This window comes from Pollachius pollachius (genome assembly GCF_949987615.1).
Source record: "Pollachius pollachius genome assembly, chromosome: 9".
NCBI lineage: Eukaryota > Metazoa > Chordata > Actinopteri > Gadiformes > Gadidae > Pollachius > Pollachius pollachius.
In genome coordinates this window covers 13661475-13684711 of record NC_136942.1, presented here as the reverse complement: position 1 = coordinate 13684711, position 23237 = coordinate 13661475, and the positions used below count along the sequence as shown (strand labels likewise).

General features: G+C 49.4%; 1 protein-coding gene across 8 annotated transcripts in view; it reads right to left on the bottom strand.

Annotated features, from left to right (window-relative positions):
* mical3a (microtubule associated monooxygenase, calponin and LIM domain containing 3a) overlaps positions 1-23237 on the bottom strand; it is a 44452-nt gene that overhangs the window by 8428 nt on the left and 12787 nt on the right. For 2 of the 8 annotated variants that reach the window (XM_079743640.1, XM_079743643.1), the window contains exons 16-30: positions 17283-17469; positions 16216-16310; positions 15567-15672; positions 13186-13381; positions 12058-12416; positions 10789-10950; positions 9971-10039; positions 8223-8297; positions 7976-8083; positions 7796-7875; positions 5545-7705; positions 5251-5345; positions 3721-3771; positions 2618-2725; positions 1731-1824 (exon numbers count right to left, since the gene is read on the bottom strand). In XM_079743640.1, the coding sequence (XP_079599766.1) occupies positions 1731-1824; positions 2618-2725; positions 3721-3771; positions 5251-5345; positions 5545-7705; positions 7796-7875; positions 7976-8083; positions 8223-8297; positions 9971-10039; positions 10789-10950; positions 12058-12416; positions 13186-13381; positions 15567-15672; positions 16216-16310; positions 17283-17469 (3946 nt within the window). Of the gene's footprint in view, positions 1-1730; positions 1825-2617; positions 2726-3720; positions 3772-4900; positions 5084-5250; positions 5346-5544; positions 7706-7795; positions 7876-7975; positions 8084-8222; positions 8298-9970; positions 10040-10788; positions 10951-11657; positions 11751-12057; positions 12417-13185; positions 13382-15566; positions 15673-16215; positions 16311-17282; positions 17470-23237 lie in introns of all 8 variants that reach the window. The other 6 variants (XM_079743647.1, XM_079743642.1, XM_079743641.1 and 3 more) reach the window with 6 other exon arrangements.

Sequence of the window (23237 nt, the reverse complement as noted above, 5' to 3'; positions counted from 1 at the left end):
ATGGCATTTCCCAGAATGCCATCACACTTCTGCATAGATTTGCTGTATTGCCATTTGCTGGTCTTGCATTGCTGTGTTATGAGTAATTGAAGCACATTTTTCAAATTACCTTTGGAACAGGTGGAGAATGTGTGTGTGTGTGTGTGTGTGTGTGTGTGTGTGTGTGTGTGTGTGTGTGTGTGTGTGTGTGTGTGTGTGTGTGTGTGTGTGTGTGTGAAACTGCAGCATGTTCAGTATCAAGGAATGGTCGCAATGTTTCCTATATCAGCCTAGGAACAAGAAGCTGCAGAAATAGAAATAGAAAGACTACATAAAATACTTCTTCCGTAATTGTGTGGCTGTGTGTGTGGGTGTGTGTTTCTCCAATCCCATTCGAACTAAAGCTACATTCACCCCCCAAGGGATGTGGAATATTAAGATGGAGGAGCCCGATTCTCGTCTCCATTTAGAGAACAGAAACCCCCTTAATTGGGAGGTAAATGAAACAACACAGAACAACAACACAATAACAGGTCAATAAACCCACATCCAGAATGAGCACACACACACAAATCTATGTCCGAGCCCCCATTCCTTCCCCTCCTCCCCCCTGATGGCATGCGGTCGGGGCAGGCAGTGGACGGACGATATGGAGGGACAGAACCGGATTGGGGTATTGAAGGATGAAGGGTGCTGGTGGTGCAGGGTGTCACCACGGATGACGGGATGACGTGTGGCGGTGTTAAAAATGGTGTTCAAAAGAATTACAGTAATAAAAAAAGAGAAGAGTGAACTCGAAATAAAGCTAATACCTGATCTTCGTTTGTGCTGTTTTGGTATTGTACAAGTACCTTTATACAACCCTTTGGAAGAATACAGTAGTAGAAACAAAAGGTTAGGATCTTTAAACAGCCCGTTTAAAAAATGCAATTCTTGTGCAAAATCTATATCACTTATTTAGCAATAGACGGAAAGGCCAATCTTTGACGAATGTATGCAAAGAAGAAAAACGCACTATTTGATAAGTTCATTATTATGTGCATTTGTAACGTACGGCATGCACCTCAAAGGCTTGTTGGAGATGATAGAGAAAAAAGGATTGAAAAACCCTGTCGAAAGGAATATACCGTTCTCAATCAGAATTACTTTAAGCGCAAACAGGTCAGACAGCTTGTCACTCCCGATGGCTCACGTGTCAGTGCTGGTCAACTTAATAAAGTTATTCGCCGTTCTCTTCACAGTTGGGTTCTTAAGCATTTTAATGGTAGTGAGAGTTGCTGGCTTTCCCTCACCCAATCACCAGCCGCCAGAGGAATGAAAACAGCATTTACCTCCAACTTAATAAAACATCCTCTGCAGGGATCCTCGCTCTGACTGTTTGCAGTCGTGTATTTAACGCTCTCCAATTTAAGCCTAACTGAGCCTGGAACCAGGAATGAGCTTTTGTTTGTATCAGTATATACCAAAGTTTAAAGAGGATAAAAGGAATACTATATTTGTTCCCACCCACTGTCACAGAATGCATCACTATCCCGCTACTTTGAGCCTAGGCCTCAGCGACTACGGATCAGACCGAGGCGGTGTTGGCGTCATTGACTCAAGCTGTAGGGGTTTTGATGTGTTGACTCAGTCCGTAGCGAGACGGACCGAGGCGCTACCATTAACACAAGCCTATCGCCCGGGTCACACCGTGTACAACACCAAATGAGAATGGCTTGAAGGTTTTGAGTGACAGGGGGCCCCCCCATTACCTGCTTCCCCTCGCAGGGCCTTCTCCACGGCCACGCCCCTCTCCTCCAGCTGCCTCTGCTTCTCCTCCACCTGCTCCAGCTGTCTCTGGATGATCTGACGGGGGGGGGGGGGAGAGGGATGGCAGTGAGAGGCAATCCCAGGGACCAGCTTAGAACATCAGACATTACAAGCCAAATGAAGACGGCGCACTGTGGCCCTCCCTCCCTCTCTCTTGAACGACGCCGGGCTCCGCACAGGGGTTCATTTCGGCGCGTCCCTTTAACTTTTAACTCTTGTTCAGTTATTTAGTGCTCTCTTCGCTTCACCACAAAGATTGCCTTTGCGGCGTACTTCTACTTTAAAGTAAACCTTCGATCGGCCAACACTTTGCGATCAATGTCACGGCTGTTGAGCCAAAGCGGTTGGACACTTGGGTAAATAAATGAGGATCAGCTGCCTCAGTGTACACACAGCCGGCATTTACTTTAATTGATTTGCTGCGAGTCTATCGTAATTATGCGGGCCAGGGGGGAGGGGGTCAACCCTAGGTTAATCAGGTGTATTTTAATCTTGGATCCAGCGTGTTTCCAGTTTTAGGCGAGTGAGGTGAGAAACTGAGCTTTTAGAAGGTGATCTAAATAAAAGTCTTGCTAAAGTGGTCAGTTCACACAGTATTTAAGTGCGACCTCAATAGACACTTATTTAGAATAACTATTGTCCAGACAAACGGTAAAAGTGTACCATTAGTGACCGAGATCAGCCAATCACACACTCACAGATCCCTGCCTCTGAGAACACGGTGGGTTGAAACAAATACGAAAGGAAAGGCAGCAAAAACACCCCGTCCACCACTGGTGAGAGATCGGGCTGTATCCTGACGTCTCCCCTCCCTCTAAGGTGGGCTCACCTGCGCCCGGTGCAGCCGTTTCAGCTCCTCCTGCTTGGCCTGCCGCCGCGCCGCCTTCTGCACCCGCCGGGTGAGCTTGGCGTTCAGCTCCTCCTCCGTGTACGTTTTCTGTCATCAGCACAGAGGAGGGGTGAGTCAGGGTGAGTCAGGGTGGTCTCCCACCCACTTCTCGGAGTGCTCGTTATGCGCGCCCGTCTCCACGGCGACGCTCCGTTCTATGAGGTGCTGTTCTAGGTCACACCGCTACGGACTCACAGCCGACGTCGTGGGTGGGGGGGTGCGCGCGCGACACAATGCCGGCTACGATATGACACTGGGTACAGAAAAACACTTTTTGCTTTTACAAAGTTATTGGAGGTTTTCTTTAGATGATACAAGAATACGGTCTACAGGAAATAAGCTCTTCTCCCTGGACATTTAATTTCCTCTGCTAAAGCCGGAGCGACACCAGTGAAAAAAAAAGAGGAGCGAATAGAGCGCCGATAGCAGTAGAGTGTAGCAGTTCTGAGTTCTTCCATTCGCTGCTCTGCGGTAAGAAGGAAAACTGTGTTGAGAATAGCTTTGATGTGTTAACAGTTGACCAGAGAGAGAGATGTAGAGAGATGTAGAGAGATAGAGAGAGAGAGAGAGAGAGAGAGAGATGTAGAGAGAGAGAGATGTCGAGAGAGAGATGTCGAGAGAGAGATGTAGAGATAGAGATGTAGAGAGAGATGTAGAGATAGAGATGTAGAGAGAGATGTAGAGAGAGATGTAGAGAGAGAGAGAGAGAGAGAGAGAGAGAGAGAGAGAGGTAACAAGGTGAGGTGAGTAGTGCTGCAGGTTGGCGAGGCGTTGTTAACAGGGCACAACACCGGTATGTTAAAAAGGGGAGGAGTTGTTGGGAGAGAGAGAGAGGGATGGTGGCGCGCGCTTTGGCAGCCCACTAACCCTTGCATCCAAAAGGGCCGGTTAGTGAAGTGTTACGGCAAGTTAAACACATGTAAATAAACATTGAGATGGTGGTGGGGGTGGTGCACTGATCCATGCACAGAGGGAGGGGGGGTAGGAAAAAAAGAGGATGGCAAGGATGATGGAGGATGTGTTGGAATGTATTCAAACACTACCTTTGTAGCATACGATCTCTTGAAGGCCAGTGCATGGGGGACATAAACAGACTTGGGTGGAGGAGGGGGAGGAAAAAAAAACATGATACAGATGGAATTAAATTGAATGGGTGAATGATTATGTTAAATAAATAAAAAAAGAATTAAAATAAACTATATGCATTCAATTACTGGTGAAATCAAACAGGGCTGGGTTAATGTCCCACACCAACACACAACAATATGCAGTTATGATTGTGCAACCATTAAAACAGATTAATACAACACAATTACAACACTGGAGGGTTAATTCAAAGAATCGACTTAACCAAAGAGCAATTTGGCAAGTATTTGCTACTGAGTACTCTGTACTAAAACAAAAAACAACTAACACAGGTTGAGGAGTGCTAGTCTAACAAACACTGAAGTAAGGACGACCGAAGCTACAAGATTAACGACACAGATCCTGTCGGTGCGCAGTGGGATCACCCAGGGCCAGGCAGGCATGCTAAAGTTTTAGAGGTGGATATTAGAAGCAGTAGAAATACATTACGGCTACAAATGCATTATGGCGCAGTCATCGTTTGCAGCCGACTGTGGGAACATCCTGTCAACTATGATTCGTTCCGCATTTTGCAGATAAATAAAATAAAAATAGTGATGGGGGTGGGGGAGATTTTATGGTTGGTTGTAAAGAATATTTAGTTGGATAATAAATGCAAGCCTCTGGCCCTGAACCCAATGTATCGTTCTACACACGTATACACATACAGCAAGCAGCACAGAAGAGTACACTTTTGAATTTCATCCAATCTTACAATAAATTAATCCATGTCGAGTCAGCGACATTAATTTGGAATAGTCACAGATTTTTCTGCAAACAAACAAATCATTCCCATACCAAAATAAACCGTAGGGGGTTTTGCAGCCAGACTAAGGTATAAATATATATTTTATTGCAGTGGACCTTTTAGAATACTAATGGGTCTTATGAATTATTTTGGGGTGGGTGGGTGGACTGTACGCTATAAAAATATGTATGTGAACATAATAACTATCCGTGTCCAATCATTAAGGACAATGGGAATGTCTGATTGAAACAATGCGTACCAAAGAATGTGTTGCTGGTCCACCTTTGTTTCCCTATCTCCACTCGTTGTAAATGAAATTCAAAAGCATTTGTCTCCCTGCTGCGCAATACCTCATCAGCTCCGATCTCTCTTTCCCGAACAGCTTCTCTGTCACATGCTTTCGCTTTCTCCTTTTTCCTTTCCTTTGCCCTCATCCTCTCCTTCAACACTCTCCTCCTTTCCTTCCCAAGTTTCTCCTCTCTCAGAGCCTCCTGCTGAATGCCTGAAACTAAGTCGAAGATGTCCGCGTGCTGCTGTCAAGTGGTGTATCGCAAAGTGGGGTACAAATAAAAATAAAATATAGATAAACAAATAAACACAAAAACACAAATGGATGATTGGATGTAAACGATCAAACGTCAAACATAACAAGTGAGTGGAAAATGGCAGCCGTGTAACAGCGTCTTTGGCCGCTACTCACGTCTGCCTTGGACTTCTGGGAGGACCTTTCCAGAACGTCGTCGCACGACAGGTCCGACTCCTCGGAGAAGCTCAGGTTACGGCGCGACTTTAGCTCTGTAATAAACGACAAAGCGGCAAGTGGCTTTTCAGTGGGGAAGCATTTCGACTTCCTCCACAAGGAATCCCCAAACAGACTTAACGAGAGCGGAACGGGAGCCTTAAAGGAGCCGTAAAAGGTCGACGAGACCAGAAGGGGGGCGATAAAAAGAACCAATAGAAGACGGGCCCGGAAGACCTCGGCCGCCGACCGTACCTGATGACTTCCCGTCGGGCGACGACCTGCCCTTCTTCCCCGAGTCCTGCGTGGTGGAGCTCGAGGACGGCGTGCTGGGACACGACTTCTCCTCGCTCTGCTGCCTCTTCTTTTTGTCCTTCTTGTAGCCCGAGAAAACGGCCTTCCACAGGGACTTGTGTTTGGGCGGCGTCTCGCCCTCGCCCTCGCGCCTGCCGCCCTCCTTCTTGGCCTTCTTCTCCTTCTTGCTCTTCCTCGGCGAGAACAGGGAGCTGCGCTTCTTGCTCTTGCCCCCCGAGGAGCCCTCGGACGAGGCCACCGAGCCGTCCAGGCTCTTGTTGCCGCCGAAGAAGCGCTCCGGCAGCGTCTCCGCCTTCTTCGACTCCAGGGCCTTGACGGCCGACGTGTTGGGCGAGACGGCCGGCTTCCTGCCCTTCCCGCCGCTGTCGGCGGCGACGGTCCAGGCCACCTTGGATGCCGCACTCTTGGCCGTATCCGACTCCTTCATCTTGGTCAGCTGCTTGCTCATGGCGTCCTTCAGGGCCTGGCTCTTGATGGACTTCTCCCGGGCCCTCATCCGCTCCTCGGCGATCTCTTTGGCCTCCGGGGAGAACTGGGTGGCCCTCAGGTGCCCGGGGATGTTGGGCTTCCCGTTCTCCATGGCCAGGGCCAGGTGCAGGGGGGGCCTGTCCCCCTGGGGCCTGAGGCTGGTGGGCGGGGTGTAGTATTTGTTCAGGCTGGTCTCCGGGGTGCGCTCGTCAAAGTTCTCATCCACGTCGTCGGCGAACGGGATCTCCGCCACCGTCTCCACAAACGACTTGCGGGCCTCCTCCCGCCGGGGCCTCCTTTTCTCCCTCATGACCACCACCACCACCTCCTCCTCCTTCTCCTCCACCTTGGGGGCCCTGATCGGCGAGGTGGGGGTTCGGAGGGCAGGCTTGGGCCCCGTCAACGCGGGGCTGAGCTGGGTGCGCGGCGCGGGTACCGGCGTTTTCGCTCTCTGAGGCGAACCGGGGGTTTTGGCCCTGGGAGGCGAGACCGGGCTTTTGACTCTGGGGGGCGACACGGGGGTCTTTGGTTTGGCGGCGGACGGCCCGTTGGCCAGCGTGACCCCCGGCCTCTCCTTGCCGTTGGTCCAGGCCACCTGGTGCCTCTGGGGGCGGAGCACGGCCGGAGACTGGTTGGCGGGCACCGGCGGCGGCGGGCTGGACGGCGGGGTCATCATCGTGGAGTCGGAGGCGTTGGAGCTCTCGCTGTGCGCCGCCCGGCTCCGTTGGAGCTCCGGGCCGGAGCCGCCACCGCCGCCACCGCCGCCGCCGCCGCTCGGCGCTCTCTTATCGGAGCCGTTGCTCTCCAGCGTGCCCGCGGAGGAGGGGTGCGCGGCGATGGGGGTGATCACCTGACCCTCCAGGGTGATGTTGAGCCGGCGGATGACGGGGCGCTTGGGCTCCGCCGACAGAGACGGGGGTCGGGCTGGCTTCGGGGTGGCGGTGGTGGAGGGGGAGGGGGCGAGGCTGGAGTTGGAGGAGGACGTGTCCGGGCTCTTCTCCAGGATCCTGCTGCTGCGGTCCAGCGGCGTGAGGCCCAGGCTCTTCCGGATCTCCGCGCTCTTGAGCCAGAACTCCTCGATGATGTCGGCCTTCTTGGACGGGGTGTCCTCCGAGGAGGCGTCGGGTGGCGCCGCGGCCTCCGGGTCCGCGCTGGGCCGCAGCGTGGAGCTGAGCGCGGGGACCGGCTGCGTCCGGACCGGGGACCGGGACGCTTCGGGCGAGGCCGCTTCCCGGCAGGGTAGAGACGGGGCGCAGATGGGGGAGAGGGGGTTGCCGGTGAGGGGGCAGATGGAGCGGTCGGGATACACCGGAGACACGGAGGTGCCGGACGACGCCGGCAGGGGGACAGGCTGCGACCGGATCGGGGGCGTGAAGGCGAAGGTGGTGGGCGACGGGGCGGGAGACACGGCAGGGGATGCCGGAAGGCCCGGAGATGGAGCGGGAGTGAGACCGGGAGTGAGACCGGGAGTGAGACCGGGAGAAACGGCGGGAGACGGTGAACAGCCCCGTGGGCTCCCGGGTAAGGGCGACGGGGGGGCCCTCTCGGGCGGGGCCGTCTCCGGTACGAAGGGCGCCGGGGAAAAGGGCGAGGTGGGAGACTCGTCCGAGGAGCGAGGAGATGGCGGCTTTATCTGGAAGACAAATAAGGTGAGGATGAAAAAGATACTTTTCCTTGGAGAAATCGCATAGAATTGCATAGACCTTAATATAATATTCCTTACCTGTATCTCAGGCTCTGCAGACGGCTTGCTGGGAGAAACAATTATATCTTCTTTCTGGAAAGGACTGATACTGGATACTTCTGCAAACACACCACAAAGTTATTCAACCCGTGACCAAACACCAGGCGTTCTACTGGAGATGTACAAGGAATACAAACCCCCCACCCCGGAGACACTCACCAACGCTGGACACATTTCCCAGGAACCTGGACTTCCTGTCCTCAGCAGGAACTGACTGAACGTGTTCCGACAGGCGAGCCTCCGCTTCTGCATCCGAGGGGATGTCATCTGAGAACACAACGTCAGGGAGGAAATGCTTGATTGCTTTCGATCCAGGGGGGTCGTTCCTCGAGTATAAAAGTTAGATAGTACCCACAATAAACCAATTTGAAGGCTGCGATTGGTGAAACCAAATTCAATTGCCTACCCTGATCCATCTGGGTGCCAGGCTCTAAATCAGGAGCGTAGGCCTCTTGCTCCGGCTCCAGATCCTCGCAGGGCTCTGGTGTGAGAGATTAGAAGGAGTGAACCCCACATCATGCTGTCTCCACGTTCAATACAAAGACAGGCGGGACAGGCGCTTACTTCAGCGTGACAACCTCCCCCAAAATGAACCTTTTGAGAAGGCCTGTTGCCATGGGGGAAATATAAACAGGACGACAAAGATCAGTCTGTGAGGGAGTGGGACTAAGAAGCTTTAAAAAACAACAATATAGTGAGGAAGTAAAAGTGCTACTAGAGGGATGAGGAGGACTTTCAATCCCAGGTACAAACTTTATTTTTATCCGAGGGAGGTTGTAAAATAAAAATATTTATTTATATTCTTTGTTCAAAAGATGAATAAAAGGAACTAATCCTGACAGACATCAAATATCACATGCATGCCAAACACTACAGACGAATTTGATGGGATTTCTTGCTTTAGGCATTAACACACATCCACAGACACACACACACCTCTGTCACTTTGTATTCTTAATACCATGTGCATTTACAAATCATTCTCTCCAGAGGCAGCTTTCATTTTGTGCCAACAAACACAAAGGCTTTCAGTGTTGTTCTTTCAATAGGATGTTCAATTGATGTCATTTAGTTATTGTGAGGGACATTGAAACAAAGCTAAGCTATTAGTATTAGATACACCATCTTTAATCTAGCGATGCTATTGGAGGGGATAAACAAATCGGAATAGGGTGGAGTAGGGAGTAGTGTCGCCTGATGTCATTCAAAGACCTGTAGGAACAATGATTCATCCAAACGTGACATATCTATATAACGTGAAAAAGGTAAGCATAGAACAATATTAGTGAATAGAAACATGCAGCTCTCAGTTTCTGTACGAAAAAGGGTATAACAGCCAAGGGCACAGTCAAAAGGTGTTAATTGTTAGCATTGGTCAGGAAACAAGCAGCTGATACAATATTCTTGGAGAGATATAAAAAGAAAAAATGAGAAAAAAGGCCTCATGTGATTGCACGTACACGCGCACACACACCCACAGGCACGTACACGCACACACACAACTTTCGGGCCAATTTTGTCATATGATTCAGGCATAACAATAACCATCCATGTGGATTGTTATGCAAGTCACCCAAGCGTGAGTGAAGGTGTAGAAACAGCCACTCTGTTATTTATAACAGACTTTACACTTTTAACCATTGAGCAATATAATCTTCATTGTTCTTAGTTAACAGCTGCACTTTGGCAAACGTGTCCAATTGAATGAGGAGATGTAACATAATAAAAAGAAAAAGTGTTATAAAATAAAGTGTTACAGTCCAATAATAGAACTTCAACAAAACCTCAAAGCAGAACCGGACCGGCCGGAGCGACAGTGCCGTCCCAAAGAGGGACTGGGGGGGCGTGGTTGTGGGGGGTAAAGGCAGGGTGAGCAGCGGTGTGGAGAAGGGAGAGAAACGAGTGAGGAGGGAGGCGGGGCTCTGACACCCCCCCCACAGCAGAGCCAGCTCTCCAGTGGGACAGCCGGGGCCGTGCATGCTCGTGAATCCGACTGGTCCCGCGTGTGTTGTTCTTTTAATGCATGCGCCAGGGGTGATAGAACAGACACCAGCACGTAGTGTGGGGAAGGTTGACAGGGTCTATGAAGAGTGCGAGACCCCCCCTGAGAGCAGATCACGTGAGGTCTCTTTTATTACTGCAGGTCTGCACTACCTCCCGAGATGCTGTCCAGCCACACTCTCACTGCGTCCTGCCGGGGGGACGCGTGGGCGGCCGCCGCGGCTACGGTTTTTAGTTTTTTCGCACCAGGAGACACGCGGGACAAATGGGGGGGGGGGGGGGGGAAGAGAGAGAGAGAGAGAGAGAGAGAGAGAGAGAGAGAGAGAGAGAGAGAGAGAGAGAGAGAGAGAGAGAGAGAGAGAGAGAGAGAGAGAGAGAGAGAGAGAGAGAGAGAGAGAGAGAGAGAGAGAGGGGAACGGAACAAAACAACAAAAATCAAACAGTCAAGACAGGTATTTAATGAGACACATGGGAAAGAACAAAGGGGGGGGGGGGGAAAGAACAAAGCAGAACACAATTCAAAAGGGATTAAGAAAAACATATAAGATTAAAGAGATGATGTGCGGCAGGGACGTGATCAGAGACCTTGGGCGGCAGCTGCACAACACCGACAGACACACGCACAAACACACACTCAACAAGAAGCCTGGACACAAAGGGAACAGGAGATGAGATGCAACAAAACACAGTTGGTTAAATACACACAACGTGTATGTTGGGGGGGGGGGGGGGGATCCTCCCAACAGAATCACGATCAGAGAAAAATGCAGAACAGAACATCGACAACAGAAACATACGACACATTAGTCACAAAGCATGAACAAAAATTGAAACAAGGGGCAGCCATTAGGGTGCGCTAGTGTCTCCTCCTCCTAAACCGGGGGGCTTCCTACGCAGCACGGCCATGGGAAGGGGGCCCACCCCGCCCTCCAGCCCCCCGAGGGCCTGTCTCCTCTAGGTAGGGGGTTTACCTGTCGAGGAGGGCTGGGTTTGCTCAGAGGGCTGGGACAGCTGGGATGCGTTAGACAGCGGCCTGTTGCCCACTGAATCCAGGCCCGCCGCCCTCCTCCCCAGACCTGCCGGGGCCCGGGGGTCCACAGGCTGCAGCACCTGCTGGATCAGGAGGTTCCCGGCTGTGGGCGTGGGGGTCGGCGGTCAAGTGTTTGCGAGTGTAAGAGCGTTTGAGGGAGAGGGAGGCCGCGAGAGGCGTCCCATGTGTGGTGGTCGAGGTAGCGTGGGTTCAAGGGAGAAGAGGAGGAGGAAGAGAGACAAAAGACAAGCGGTTCAGGTTGAGCCACCGAGGGACAGGGGGAAAGAAACAGGGACATGAAAGAAATATAGAAAATGATTGGTAACTCGACAATCTGATTAGCAAAACATAAAGAATATCCCTCCGGGAGCTGGGGCTGCAGGCATGCACTATGAAAACAAACGTGAAAACATTAGAAGTTAAAAAATATATATATAAACCCAACAAAATTAGATCAACAGGATCCTTCTGCAAATCGCTACCGAGCAACTGCTGCATCACTAATAAGCCAACGAAATCACCTGCAAATTGATGGAATGGTTAATCTGATTAGTACTTCGCCAAGTGTCACCAAATCGCAAGAATCAAAGCGGCAAACAGCAGTAACAAAAGATGTAAGTAAGGCTTCATAGCCACACACAGCAGGTCTCATAACAATCTGAATCCCTTTAAAGGCCAAAACGCAAACGAGAGTAAAACAATTGTTCATTAAAAGGGCAACAGGCGTCACACGTGTTGAACAAAAACGGCGAGGGGAGTGAACTCAAACCAAAAAGGTACTGCAAAGGCATCCACAGGCAATGCTGCTACCTTTAAATGTACCAACATCCTCTTCGTCTGTGAGGTACTTCTCCAGCCAAAGCCCTGACTGAAGCTCCCTCTCCCAGGGGAAGTACTCCCCCTCTGCCAGTAGGGGGAGACAAAGCCCCCAAAAATAACACACACACACACACACACACACACAAATGGGGAACAGAGGTAGAGAGATCAAGGGTGAGATGAAGGGGAGCGGATGAGGGTTGTAGAGGAAGGGGGTGTGGTGCTGACAGATAGAACAGTAGGGATCTTGGTTCTGTCCTCATGGGTCAGAATTCAGAATTCAGAGCAGGATGTAGACGACTCAAACACACACACACACACACACACACACACACACACACAGATGGTCATTTGGTGGCACAATCTTAATCAACAACCGAAATAAACCTACCGTCGCTAGACTCTTCCTCGTCATCCTCCTCCTCCTCCTCTTCGTCGTCTTCCTCGTATTCGTCTTCCGCCTCCGCTCCCTCTTCCTCCCCCTCTCCCCGGGTGGCGTCTTCCTCGCCTCCCTCTCCACCTCCACCTTCTCCGCCTTCTTCGCTGTCTCCCTTCAGCTTGGCGTGGAGCTCCACCGCCTCCCTCCAGGGGACGCCTCCCAGATCAGAGGGGCTTTTGGGGAACAGCTGCTCCTTCTCCTGCTGCTGCTGCTGAACCTCCTCCTGTGGCTGCTGCTGCTGCTCCACTTCCTCTGGTTCCTCCTCTTCTTCCTCCTCATCCTCGTCGTCCATGTCAGACTCCGAGCTGCTGCTGTGGAGAGATGTACATGAGAACATGAATGCATGACAGTCAACAGGGCTAGGGTATCATGGAGGACGGTGGCTGAAGCACCGCCCAGCTCAGAGCTGGTGCCATGGCCTGTAGCTCGGTGATGCGTGAGCCAGTACCGGTGGGTACTTTGGTGACACTTTGCTTTGTCGCACCTTTAAAACAAGCATGAGAAACTCTTAACTTTCTATAGGATATTCGGTGATTGTTGCTGGTCGATACAGGACCATAAACAGGAGTCACGCCTCAGCTCGATCCATTTCAAATGCAACGGCCTCTAGAATAACGATGCTAAATGATAGACCTGCAACAATATTTCAAAGGAAATCAATTGGGGCGTTGACGTTGATGAGAGGGGTGCTCAAACCCCACAAGACACCGGTCGGCACGCGCTTCAGCTGCAACTCTACGTGCGCGCATCTAATTACGATTATTCCGATCCATATGCGGTCTTTCTTTTTAAAGTTCCTTATGTTCTGTGTCATTCACTAAACAAGCAATAAATCATTCTATAGTATGACCAACGCAACATTTGAAGCAGTCAACATATAAACTGCTCTTTCCATTAGGTCAGGCCTATATGTTGAGATGAATTGACGCATGAATTGACATTATAACGTCTTCATTTAACTATTGAAGTTTAAAAGAAAAATAAACACGAATACTACTGATCTCCAGCGACTAACAGTAACAAATCCCCTCTGTTACATTGTGACGCCGGTTTGAATTTGATCCATCATTCAGCCCCCACCTAGAGCCAGGGTCGGCGTTCAGGGTCTTGTCCAGCACGCTGCTGAGGTTGTGCTCTGCCAGCGTCTCCTCCGGCACCTCCTCCAGCACCTCCTCCCTCTGCAGGGACAGCTGGTAGTTCTCCAGCTCGATGCGCTCCGGGGTCCCACGCAGCCGCTTGGGGAGGACGGGCTCCGGCAGCCCGTTGGCCTCCGGGACTGAAGGGGGCGACACAGAGGACGGGTTGGAAGAACGCAGAGGACAGAGGAGGAAAGGACGGGAGCGAGGGTGCAGTGGGGCTGTGAGAACCCCTTAGGTGCCCACTGTGGACGTCTATGGGTTGTGTGTTTGTTTCTACCTTATTTTTTTGGGATTTCAACAACCCTCCCCCCCCCCCGACCAAACACCATCAACTCTTGAAAGTTACCAGTGGTCATGGTTGGGCAAAGTTACATTTTAGACAAAAAAACACCGACACAAAAGTTAAGCTGAACGAAGGCATTTATTTCAATAGGTCAATTACTTACAGCAGCTGGAATCTTAATGCAGATAAATATATTATATAAATACCTTTCAGATTAATATTTTGACATTTGATGATAACAGCCACTTAATTTATCAACAGGGTGGGTGCTTTGCCTTTCTCCCAGCCTTTCTTCTATCTTTCCTGGAATTGGTTTTCCAAATTGCAGACTGCTTTACAAGTTGGCCTTTAGACAACGTAATCACAAGGGGTCCAGATTGTGCACTATTTTGATGGAGTGCAACGGCTATTTTCCATTGATTAGCATGGCGGGCCCCAGCAAACAGGCAGAGCAGGGACTAAAAATGACTGAAGATGCTGTAAGCAATGACCTCATGCCAACTAATAAAAGGCAACAAGTAGGGGGTGGTGAGCGCGCTGTATTTTACACCATCATCGTATTAAATGTCAGAGGAAATGAAAGGCCGGCGCATTACGGCAGCTTTAGAACCATGCAAGACGGATGTGAACACAAAGCACGGTCGAAACCACAATATAACTTCAAATGAATATGCTAATCAGCTAATTATGGGTAAATGCATGCGATATAGATCGGATATAGCATCCATTCTTATCTATTCTGCTTTGGATTAAACTGTTTTAGTTACTTCTCACTTGCCACACAATGCGGCAGGCCTACACATCGACTAACTTACAGTTTTTACATCTAGGAAACCTCTACTTTACGTTTAATTGTCTTTAGACTAACCGAGCAAGAGCTTGAAAGCACTATTGCAGACTACAACGTTAAGGGAGCTAGAGGTTTGATGTAATGATTTATATTATCAGCCGTATACTATGAACATAACTGCATTGCGTGTTGTCAGCCTTACAGCAGCATTAAATTACGATCTGCATTAAATGTAGAAATGATCCAACAGAACAACGGTGCAAGCAATGGTGTCCTGGCTGGAATGGGAAGTGGGCTGTGCAGCCAACATGGTATGAAAGGACGAGGGGCGCATTCAGATGGCAAGAAAATAGCGTCAAATCAAGCACTAAGAAGAAGACCCAGCTTCAAGCTGCTCTGATAGGAGGAGGGGTAAAGGTAAAGCTCACAGAAGAAATAATCGCAACCGGTTGAACAGGCACGTCATCAAAACACCGCAAGTACCCAAGGAGGATGGTTATGTGCAAATATCACAAGAGATAAACATAACAGAGAGAGAAAGAGGGGAGTCTGGGACTCATGCAGTTAAAACCAAAGAGAAGAAAGAGGTTTGGCGCTCCATTCAATTAAAGGCAAGCAAAACAGGCATCAAAATAGACATTTCTAATTACTTCATGGAGTTCACAACAATAACAGGTTGATGGCAGGTTGTAGCATCAGCCTGACAAAAGAATTGGCTGCTGCAGCTCTGTGCTTACAAGGAAAACGCCAAACTACCAAAGCCAAGAAGAAGGAGAAGTGATTTAATATGCGACATTTACTTTTCAATTGAGCTTAAGAGCTGTGAAACTGGCTGTGCGAGCCTGTTGCCAATATTCAATTCACGATCCATTCTTCCCATAAAAAGAATGTGAATAAACAACATTCACAAGCTAACAAAGAGAAAACGCTAAATCGGATTCCTAAATCTAGGCAGGTAACTGACAGTTGTGTGTTAGAAGGAGAAAGAGGGGAAGGGTGAGGAGAAAAGGAAGAGGGGGAGGGCAGGGAGAGAGGAGAGAGGGAGAGAGAGAGTCATGCTACAGCAGCTTGAGCAGGGCGTTGAGGCTGACGCAGCAGAGGAGGTAGATGCAGTAGGCACGCAGGAAAGGGGAGTCTAGGGGATGGTGCGCCACCTGGTGGCAGCTCCGGGAAAGGGTGCGGCGGAGTGAGCCTCCCAGTGCCGGGCGGCCGGGGGCGGTCGCCGCGGCGACGGGGGGAAAAGGGGTACCTGAGGAGCGGCGTTCGGCAGAGGGGCCCGTCGGGGTTACGAGGGTAGTGCCTGGGGCGGCGTCCACGGTGGCCGGGTCGGGCCGGCTGACCGCCACGATCTCCGTCTGGGGACGGAGGAGAGGGCGGTGAACGCAAGGACCTTGTGGGGAGACGCTGTGCGCACGCACGTGCACACGCACACACTGTTCCAAGCGGAGCAGTGTGTGCGTTTCATTAATAAATAAAGGTGCAATATGTACGATCCGAGAGTTTGGAAGAGAGAAAGAACAGAAAAGAGCAAGATTTGGAATTGTAACAACCAAATAAAGCCTCTCTACCCTCCCCCCTGCATCCCTACGTCAGTGTTGCATTTCATCCACCAGGGATTGACAGGCAAGATGATTCACCGAACTGATCAAGGAACAGAGATGCCCTTAACCCATTTGTGCAGGCTGCTGAGCGGCGCAACATTGTATCTAGTAGATACAATGTTGCGCTGCGCAGCAGCCGGCACAAATGGGTTAAAACAGATGTTCCTACAGCGCACCTCAGCCAATAAAAGAGGATGATTGGCCTTGACATAACTGGAAAATGGATAATAATAAATCTCACCTACAGCCCCTTTAATGATCAAATGAACACGGGGATGAGCAGAAGTATTCACTGACCTTAGGTCTGGGTAAAGCGGGGGAGGGAGCAGGCCTCTTCCTCTGGCCTTGGCCTGACGAGCGATAGCAGTAGTGGGGCTTGCAGTAAAATTTACCTGCAAGAAAATAAAAATAAAAAGCATGGTCAAGAAAACAAAGCAGTGCAAACGACTAAACAAAGAAGATGCCGGTTGTCATCGCCTCGAAAAGGGGGACCTTCAACATGTCAAGACCTACAGGAAGACAAAGTCTACCGAGGGGGATGGTATGTGGTTTGTTACACGTGGTCAAAGGGATCATCCTCCTGTTTCCCCGCGGGCCCTTGGGGAATGAGCGGGCCCCTGAGCCTGAGAGGAGGCTAACAGTCTGCCCTCTGTCTACGGACACAATAGAACCGTCCCTACAGGCTTCCAATACCAGAGACTGCAACAGCACTGTATGGGGCTCCCAGCACCACCAACAAATCCTAGAATAATAACAGGAATGGCGCTGGCCATCAGCACGATGCCGTGGGTTGTGTTTTGACTACCGGAGGGGGAATGTGTGAACTGGTGTGGGCAGCAAAGGGAGGCGAGGTATTGGGTCTCTGTAGGCCCGGGAGGACTCATACCGGGTTGTATACACCCACAAAGTGGGGGAAATAACTTCTATCGCCAACAACAGACGCTGTAAAAGGCAGCTCTATATATTTTTATGGCATAAATGTCCCTATATTGAGACCCACCGCGTCCGAGATCTCACAAAGTGACTCAGAAGCACTTTCTTGTTTTTCTTTAGCTCTTACATTGAATACAAGAATGCACATTAGCCACAAATGAACAATCTCTGTGATAACTATTCACAACTAGTGTTGATAAAAAAAAGTCCCAAAAAAAAAAATCATTCCCCCCCCGCGTCTCCATCGTCGTCCAATCCCCCCCCCACTGCTTTATTCACAGCGGCAGCGGACTTGTGTTCCCATTACGACGCGGGGCAGGATCTTAACGACACGGGGCGCTGCGGTATGCCGCCGGTGCGATGACATGCCCCCGGGGGATCCTGGAGGAATGGAACATGAGCTCTGCGTCTGGCTAGGGCGGCGAACGTACCGTCCTCCACGTCGAAGGCGTAGGAGGACAGGCGCAGCGTGGTGCCGCAGTAGTCGCACTTAAAGCAGCTGCGGTGGAAGAAGCGGCCCTCGGCACTCAGCCGCTCCATCACGTACACGCGCTTGCGGCAGAAGAAGCACACGTCGCTGCCGCCGATGTTCACCGGGAACTCCTTCCTCAGGGAGCCCTGCGGAGTGGGGAGGAGGAGGAGGAGGAGGCAAACCAATCAGACAGGAGAATGAAGACGATGTCAGAGCAGAGATATACTTGGTAAGGGAAGGAGGGGAGAAAGTTCTTTAATTTGAATTCCCCGCATTTGATTAAACACACACACACACACACACACACACACCTAGTGTTAAAGCATCACATCCAAAATCGACTGGCTTTCTGTAGAAGCCACACTGTTATTTTATGAGCATACAGACACACTGGTAAACATAAAAATAATGGTTTCTGTGCACAGGCGGGCACACAGGGGACACGTATAACGGTGGGTAATGGGTAGGGGGGGGTTCAACAAGGTTGCTCTCCCATAACAGCACACTAGTGGGATACTAAAGCTAAGCAACCACATGCCTTCCATCTAACACCACCACACTCTTACCAGTTCCCTCTTATCAAGCAGGGGCTTGGGTTCTTCGTGAGACTGAAGCTGATTGGCTATCTGATCAGCCAATAAGCTAACGCCCCCTGTGTACATCTTTACATAGCGCTGTTCAGCACGCATCGGGAGAAGTGGACAGAGAGTTTGGGAGAGACAGAATGTGAGGAAAAGAAGCAAGGTGAGATGGAGACGTAAACATGAGAAACCTCTTTGCACAAGACAGTCAAAAGTCTGCAACGGTGGTCGATGTGTTATGTTAGCACATTTAGTATGTCGAACGCTCCGCTACTGCGGTAGTATTTCCCTCGCTCGACCAACACCATTCGCATCACGTAGAAATACAAAAACCAAAGCTCAACCAGGAGTGAGGACATGCCCCCTGATGCATAATGCCACAATAACACAACGCATTCAGAATGATCACAAAATGCAGATTCAGAACGTATTGGTATAAGATTTGTGCTGGGATCACAAACTACTAGGAAACAACAAACCACAGTAGAATTGTGCAAACATTTAGATAGATAAAAGCAAGCCAATGGCAGCGGCACTATCATTTTGGACAATACGTGGGTAAATGTGGTTATTGCACTTTGATTTCAGTGGTCGGGTTTGGTTAGTTCTGATCCGTCTGGCCCAGTTTCTCCAGCGTGGGAACAAGCCGAGATGAGACATTGTCTTTCTTCTTCTGCCAAGTTTCCTTCCGGGACGCTCCCAAAGGCAGCCAGCACTGACGCCTCCCCTCTAAAGACAGTGACATGCAGAACCGCACCACGCGGTTCTGCATGCACACACCACGCTTCAAACGGCACAAATATTGCTTTTCTGTAATCACTAGAAAAAAATGAACACGTGCCCCATAACCACTTTTCTACTTCTTCATCTCAACTGACACAGAAACCAAATAATCCCCCACGGGTATGTTACTTCAAAGAGCAGGAATGGTAGTACGGACGAAGTAGCGAGAGATCGCTGAATCATGCAATTTTTAAAATGAGGTTCTTGAGATCCAACGTGGGACTCGACTTCAGAGAGGGAGTTGTTAAAGAAGACATCTTCCTATAACACACACTCACCCACACCCACAAGCGAGCGATAGGATTTCTTGTTAGTGGGGTTCCCAGCATGCAGCGGGCTACCTGTCTGAAAGTATCAGGGGAAGAAAGGGGGGACTCTGGGGGGCTGTGGGCCCGGGCCAGGTTCCACTGTTCCATTAAGGAACGAGAAGGCTTTTTCTTGGTCTCCAAAAGAAAAGACAACGAGAAAAGGACACATTTTAGAGAACTAGAAAAGCACGAGACGCACAGATGGATTTTAGGAATGACGGCTGTTTGGTGACTTTTGAAACTATTATTAACTGCCTCAGGGGCTGATCACACAGAACATCGAGGCAACAGATACGGAGGCTTGAAAAACGTAAAAACAAGTGCTTTGAGTAAAACGCCCGGAGCAACTTTGTAGGGGGGCTGCTTGTGCAAACCGGCCCACACCGGTCAAAATGGAAACCATGCTGTATCGACAGCTTTCATTTATAATGATCTATTATCCCTCCGAAAAACTTGACATTATTTAGTCCTATGTATTGAGTCCTCTCGTCGTTGCTGGATATTTTCTGTTCTACGTCATTGAATTGAACAAAGAACCTTCATTAGAGCCTGAAGCCCACCTTTAGCTTGATTTGATTGGCTGCCCATATGTGACATTGACGAGTGGCACTGCTCCTCACCAAGCACATGAAGTCAAACACTTGTCAAATTTAAGCCTAATTAAAAGATGTCCGGCTCATACCGAGCTCAGAGCAGGCGTGCTGTAATAAAAGCAAGAAAAGTAAAGTGGGCGTCGCATTTTTAAATACTGTTCTGTGTGATCACCCCCTTATGAGGACTCAAAAGTGAAGGGGGGGCGGACAGGTCACCTGTGGTCTGGCTGGCTTGCCCTCAAACTGAGAGGCAAGCTGTTGAGCCCTCTGCTGAATACTAAGCACGTGTAAGGGAACTTGGTTCTCCGAGCGGAGAGGCCCGGCCGGCTCCTGAACAGAGAAGCATTACTAGCCCCAAGAAAAATAACTTTCCCTTCATCCATAAATGGATTGGAGACACTTTGTTCATGCTGGTAGATCTGTCTGAAGATCCTTTTTCACACACTGATCGGCTAAATAGCGGTTGAAAGGTAAAAGCTGAAAAACGCAAGATACGATTTATCAACGGGACCCAGCAATTGCCTAAGGTTTTAGGCAATTGCTATTTTTTTCCTGCACTAAAATGTAATATCTTTATATTTGCAGTGATTGAGATGGACATGCTCTCTGATAGGAAAACATTTATTACAAAGAATATGAAGCATAAGATTGATACGTCAAATTATTAATTGACTAGAAGAAAAAGGCCCTAAATTAATGATGGGCCTCGCCCCTATGTTCTGATACTGGCATGCAGGCATCGGGTATGAAACACCTGTAGGAAACCCCATCAGTCATGCTGTGACCAGGGCGACCTCTGACCTTTCTGGGAGAGTCTGGGGAGGACAGGGGTGAGACACTGGGACGCAGGCCTCGGGAGAGGTACCACTGTTCTACAAAGAAGTGTGAGGGCTTGTTCTTTGGCTTCACGGTGTGAGAGAGAGAAAAATACGGCACGGTGGAAACAGAGTTATTACTTAGTTTATACTAGTGAGTAATAGATCACAGTTCACGCAACGATAAGGAAACTTTACTTATTTGCTCATGAAAACACTGAATTATCAAACAGCACACCCATGCAAGTGGTTCAGTTCACCTTGGGAGGCTTCTTAGGCTTGCCTTTAAACTTAGAGATCAGACAATCAGCCCTTTCCTGTATGCTAGGGATGTGAATGGGCCCGGGATCCTCCAAGTGCAACGGCTTCCATTCCTGCAGAGGAAACTACGTCAACAACACATGACGCCAAGAGGGCCTCCATTCTCGCGGAGTGGCCTCTATAATGGACATGTGTAGGAGCTTGGAGGAGAGACAAGCACTTTGTTTTCAAGAGTAAAGCGAAATGATATATAGTGTGGCTCAGTTACTTTCGAGTGGGCATAGCTAGCAATACACCTCAGTCAGGGTCAGTGTGCTGCTGCTGGGTACTGTGCGCTGAGACTGTAGTATGTGGAGTACATATGAAGTGCAACGATGCAGTGGTCACCCCCCCCCCCTCCATACGATGCCTTTGCTGATCATTCACTGATCCCACAATCAGCGTCGATGATAGACACCAACTACGTGGGTCATCATCTGCCCCGTGAACTAAACACAGTGCTCTCTTGGGATTAGCGTCGCAATAGCCAGGCGGATCAGGTGCACGTCGTCGGCGCATCCATCGCGACTAGCTCCGGCTTATTAGACAAACATAACACATGCTTAGGCCCGGGCGCCGTTCAAATCAGGCGAGACACACGCGGGCATTGGAACGGCGCGAACATCTGCTCCTCTGGCTAATTAGCATGCGGCTACGTTAGCATTTGTCGAGGCTGATTTAAAAGTGGGAGACTTGCGCGGGCATAAAGTTGCCATTGATAATTAGTCAGAGCCGTTTGAGAAGTGAGCCATGCTACGACCGCCGTAACTCCACCCCGTATGTCAGAGGGGTCTGGCTGGCGTCTGCTAGATAAACACAAGAGTGCTATTGGTGGAAATTGCCCCCCATTTAACACCACGTCATAACGATATCACTGCCCACTATTCAAAAAACACATGCCGTGATGAGCAATGTAAGGCATAGCCTCTAGCAATTGCGGAGGTATTCGGCAAAATGCTAATTGCATCCATGCACCATCTGTGCCATATGTCAACTACTGATGTTCGGAATGAAACTACCAATAAAATCCCTGGTTATAAAAACAAGCCCCAGATCGTGCAAATAACATGCAGACACAAACACTGGGGACGGTGGGAGACTAGTGGGTAGGTTAACGCGCACACACACTGTACATCTTTCATCGATTGGGATGACTGCAGGGAGGGAACAGAGAGCTGCGACACAAAGTACTCGGGTACCATTCTTTTTTCAGACGACACACTGCAGTTAGTTTTTAAGGCAGAGCTACAGGAGGTTGGGTAAAACCCCTTCAACCTAACTAAAGGGTTGGGTGAGACTGCAGACAGACAGACTGTGCGTCACCTGTGAGTGAAGAGAGAGTGAAGAGGTGGAGGAAGAAGAGGGAAGCAGAATGGTTTTCTTAGGGCAGCTTCGAGAGGCCGAGCTGGGCAGCTGGTCGGTGCTGCTCCTGGCCTTGAGGAGATAAGAGATGATGACGATGACGATTATGATGAAGACGCCGACAGCGTCGAGCATGAGTAGTCCTCTTTCGGCAGGGTAAATGTTGATCACACTCCCACTTATCTACGTGCACACATTTTGCCCCACCAGGGGGGATTCATTTAAAGGTTGCGGATTGTTATATTAAATGGCTGCATAAACTATTAGTCTACCAACAGTTAAAAGCAGGTTTTCAGCAGCATTTCCAAGCACTTTGTGTTAAGTTACACCCAATGAATACATTCTTTACGATAGCCAGCCTTATGTTAGCAATCGCGCTCGCACACACACACACACACACACACACACACACACACACACACACACACACACACACACACACACACACACACACACAGACACACACACACCTACTAGTGTCTTAAGTTCCAGACAAGCATGCCTGATAAATGACGTAACAGAACAGCTCAGTAATTATCTGACTAAATTGTATCAACTAGACAGTGCTGGAAGCAGCCAAAACAAGCTGAGTGTTTTCCCCACTCTGTTAAAAAGAACCATGGAGGTCCCCAATGGTTTCTAAATAATGCACAGCTGTTTAAGCAAAGTGCTTTATAAAGGATAGTGGTAGATCTTATGTTATAAAAGTGTCCAACAAGTATGTCTAACTCTTTGGTTCATGCACTCACTATGCATAGCCATTTCGTAGCTTTCAAATCGTCTGACAATGTTAATCAGAGAATGAACAAAACAGATTTTGGTCAAGGTTAAAAACCTGAAACAGCAATCTAATCTAAGAATAAAGTGGCAAAGTGGTAGCATTCATAGCTGGCAAAGAAAAGCTTGCATTAGAAACCAAAGCCTAGGCAGGTCACAGCTAGTGTAGTTGATAACGCCAAAAGACTAGAGGAAGTAGTCCCAGGGTCCGGAATCTACTTTAATCTTTACTTAACCTTTTTTAAGAATTTTGTCTTTTAAACTATAAGACTGGAATGATCTAAGGGCCAAGCAATGGTTTTATTATGTAACCCCGATAAAAAAAGATGTAGCTGCCTTTTCGACAAACCTATCTGTTATTGGCTTGGGGCAGGCGTTCACTTTGGACCCTGAAG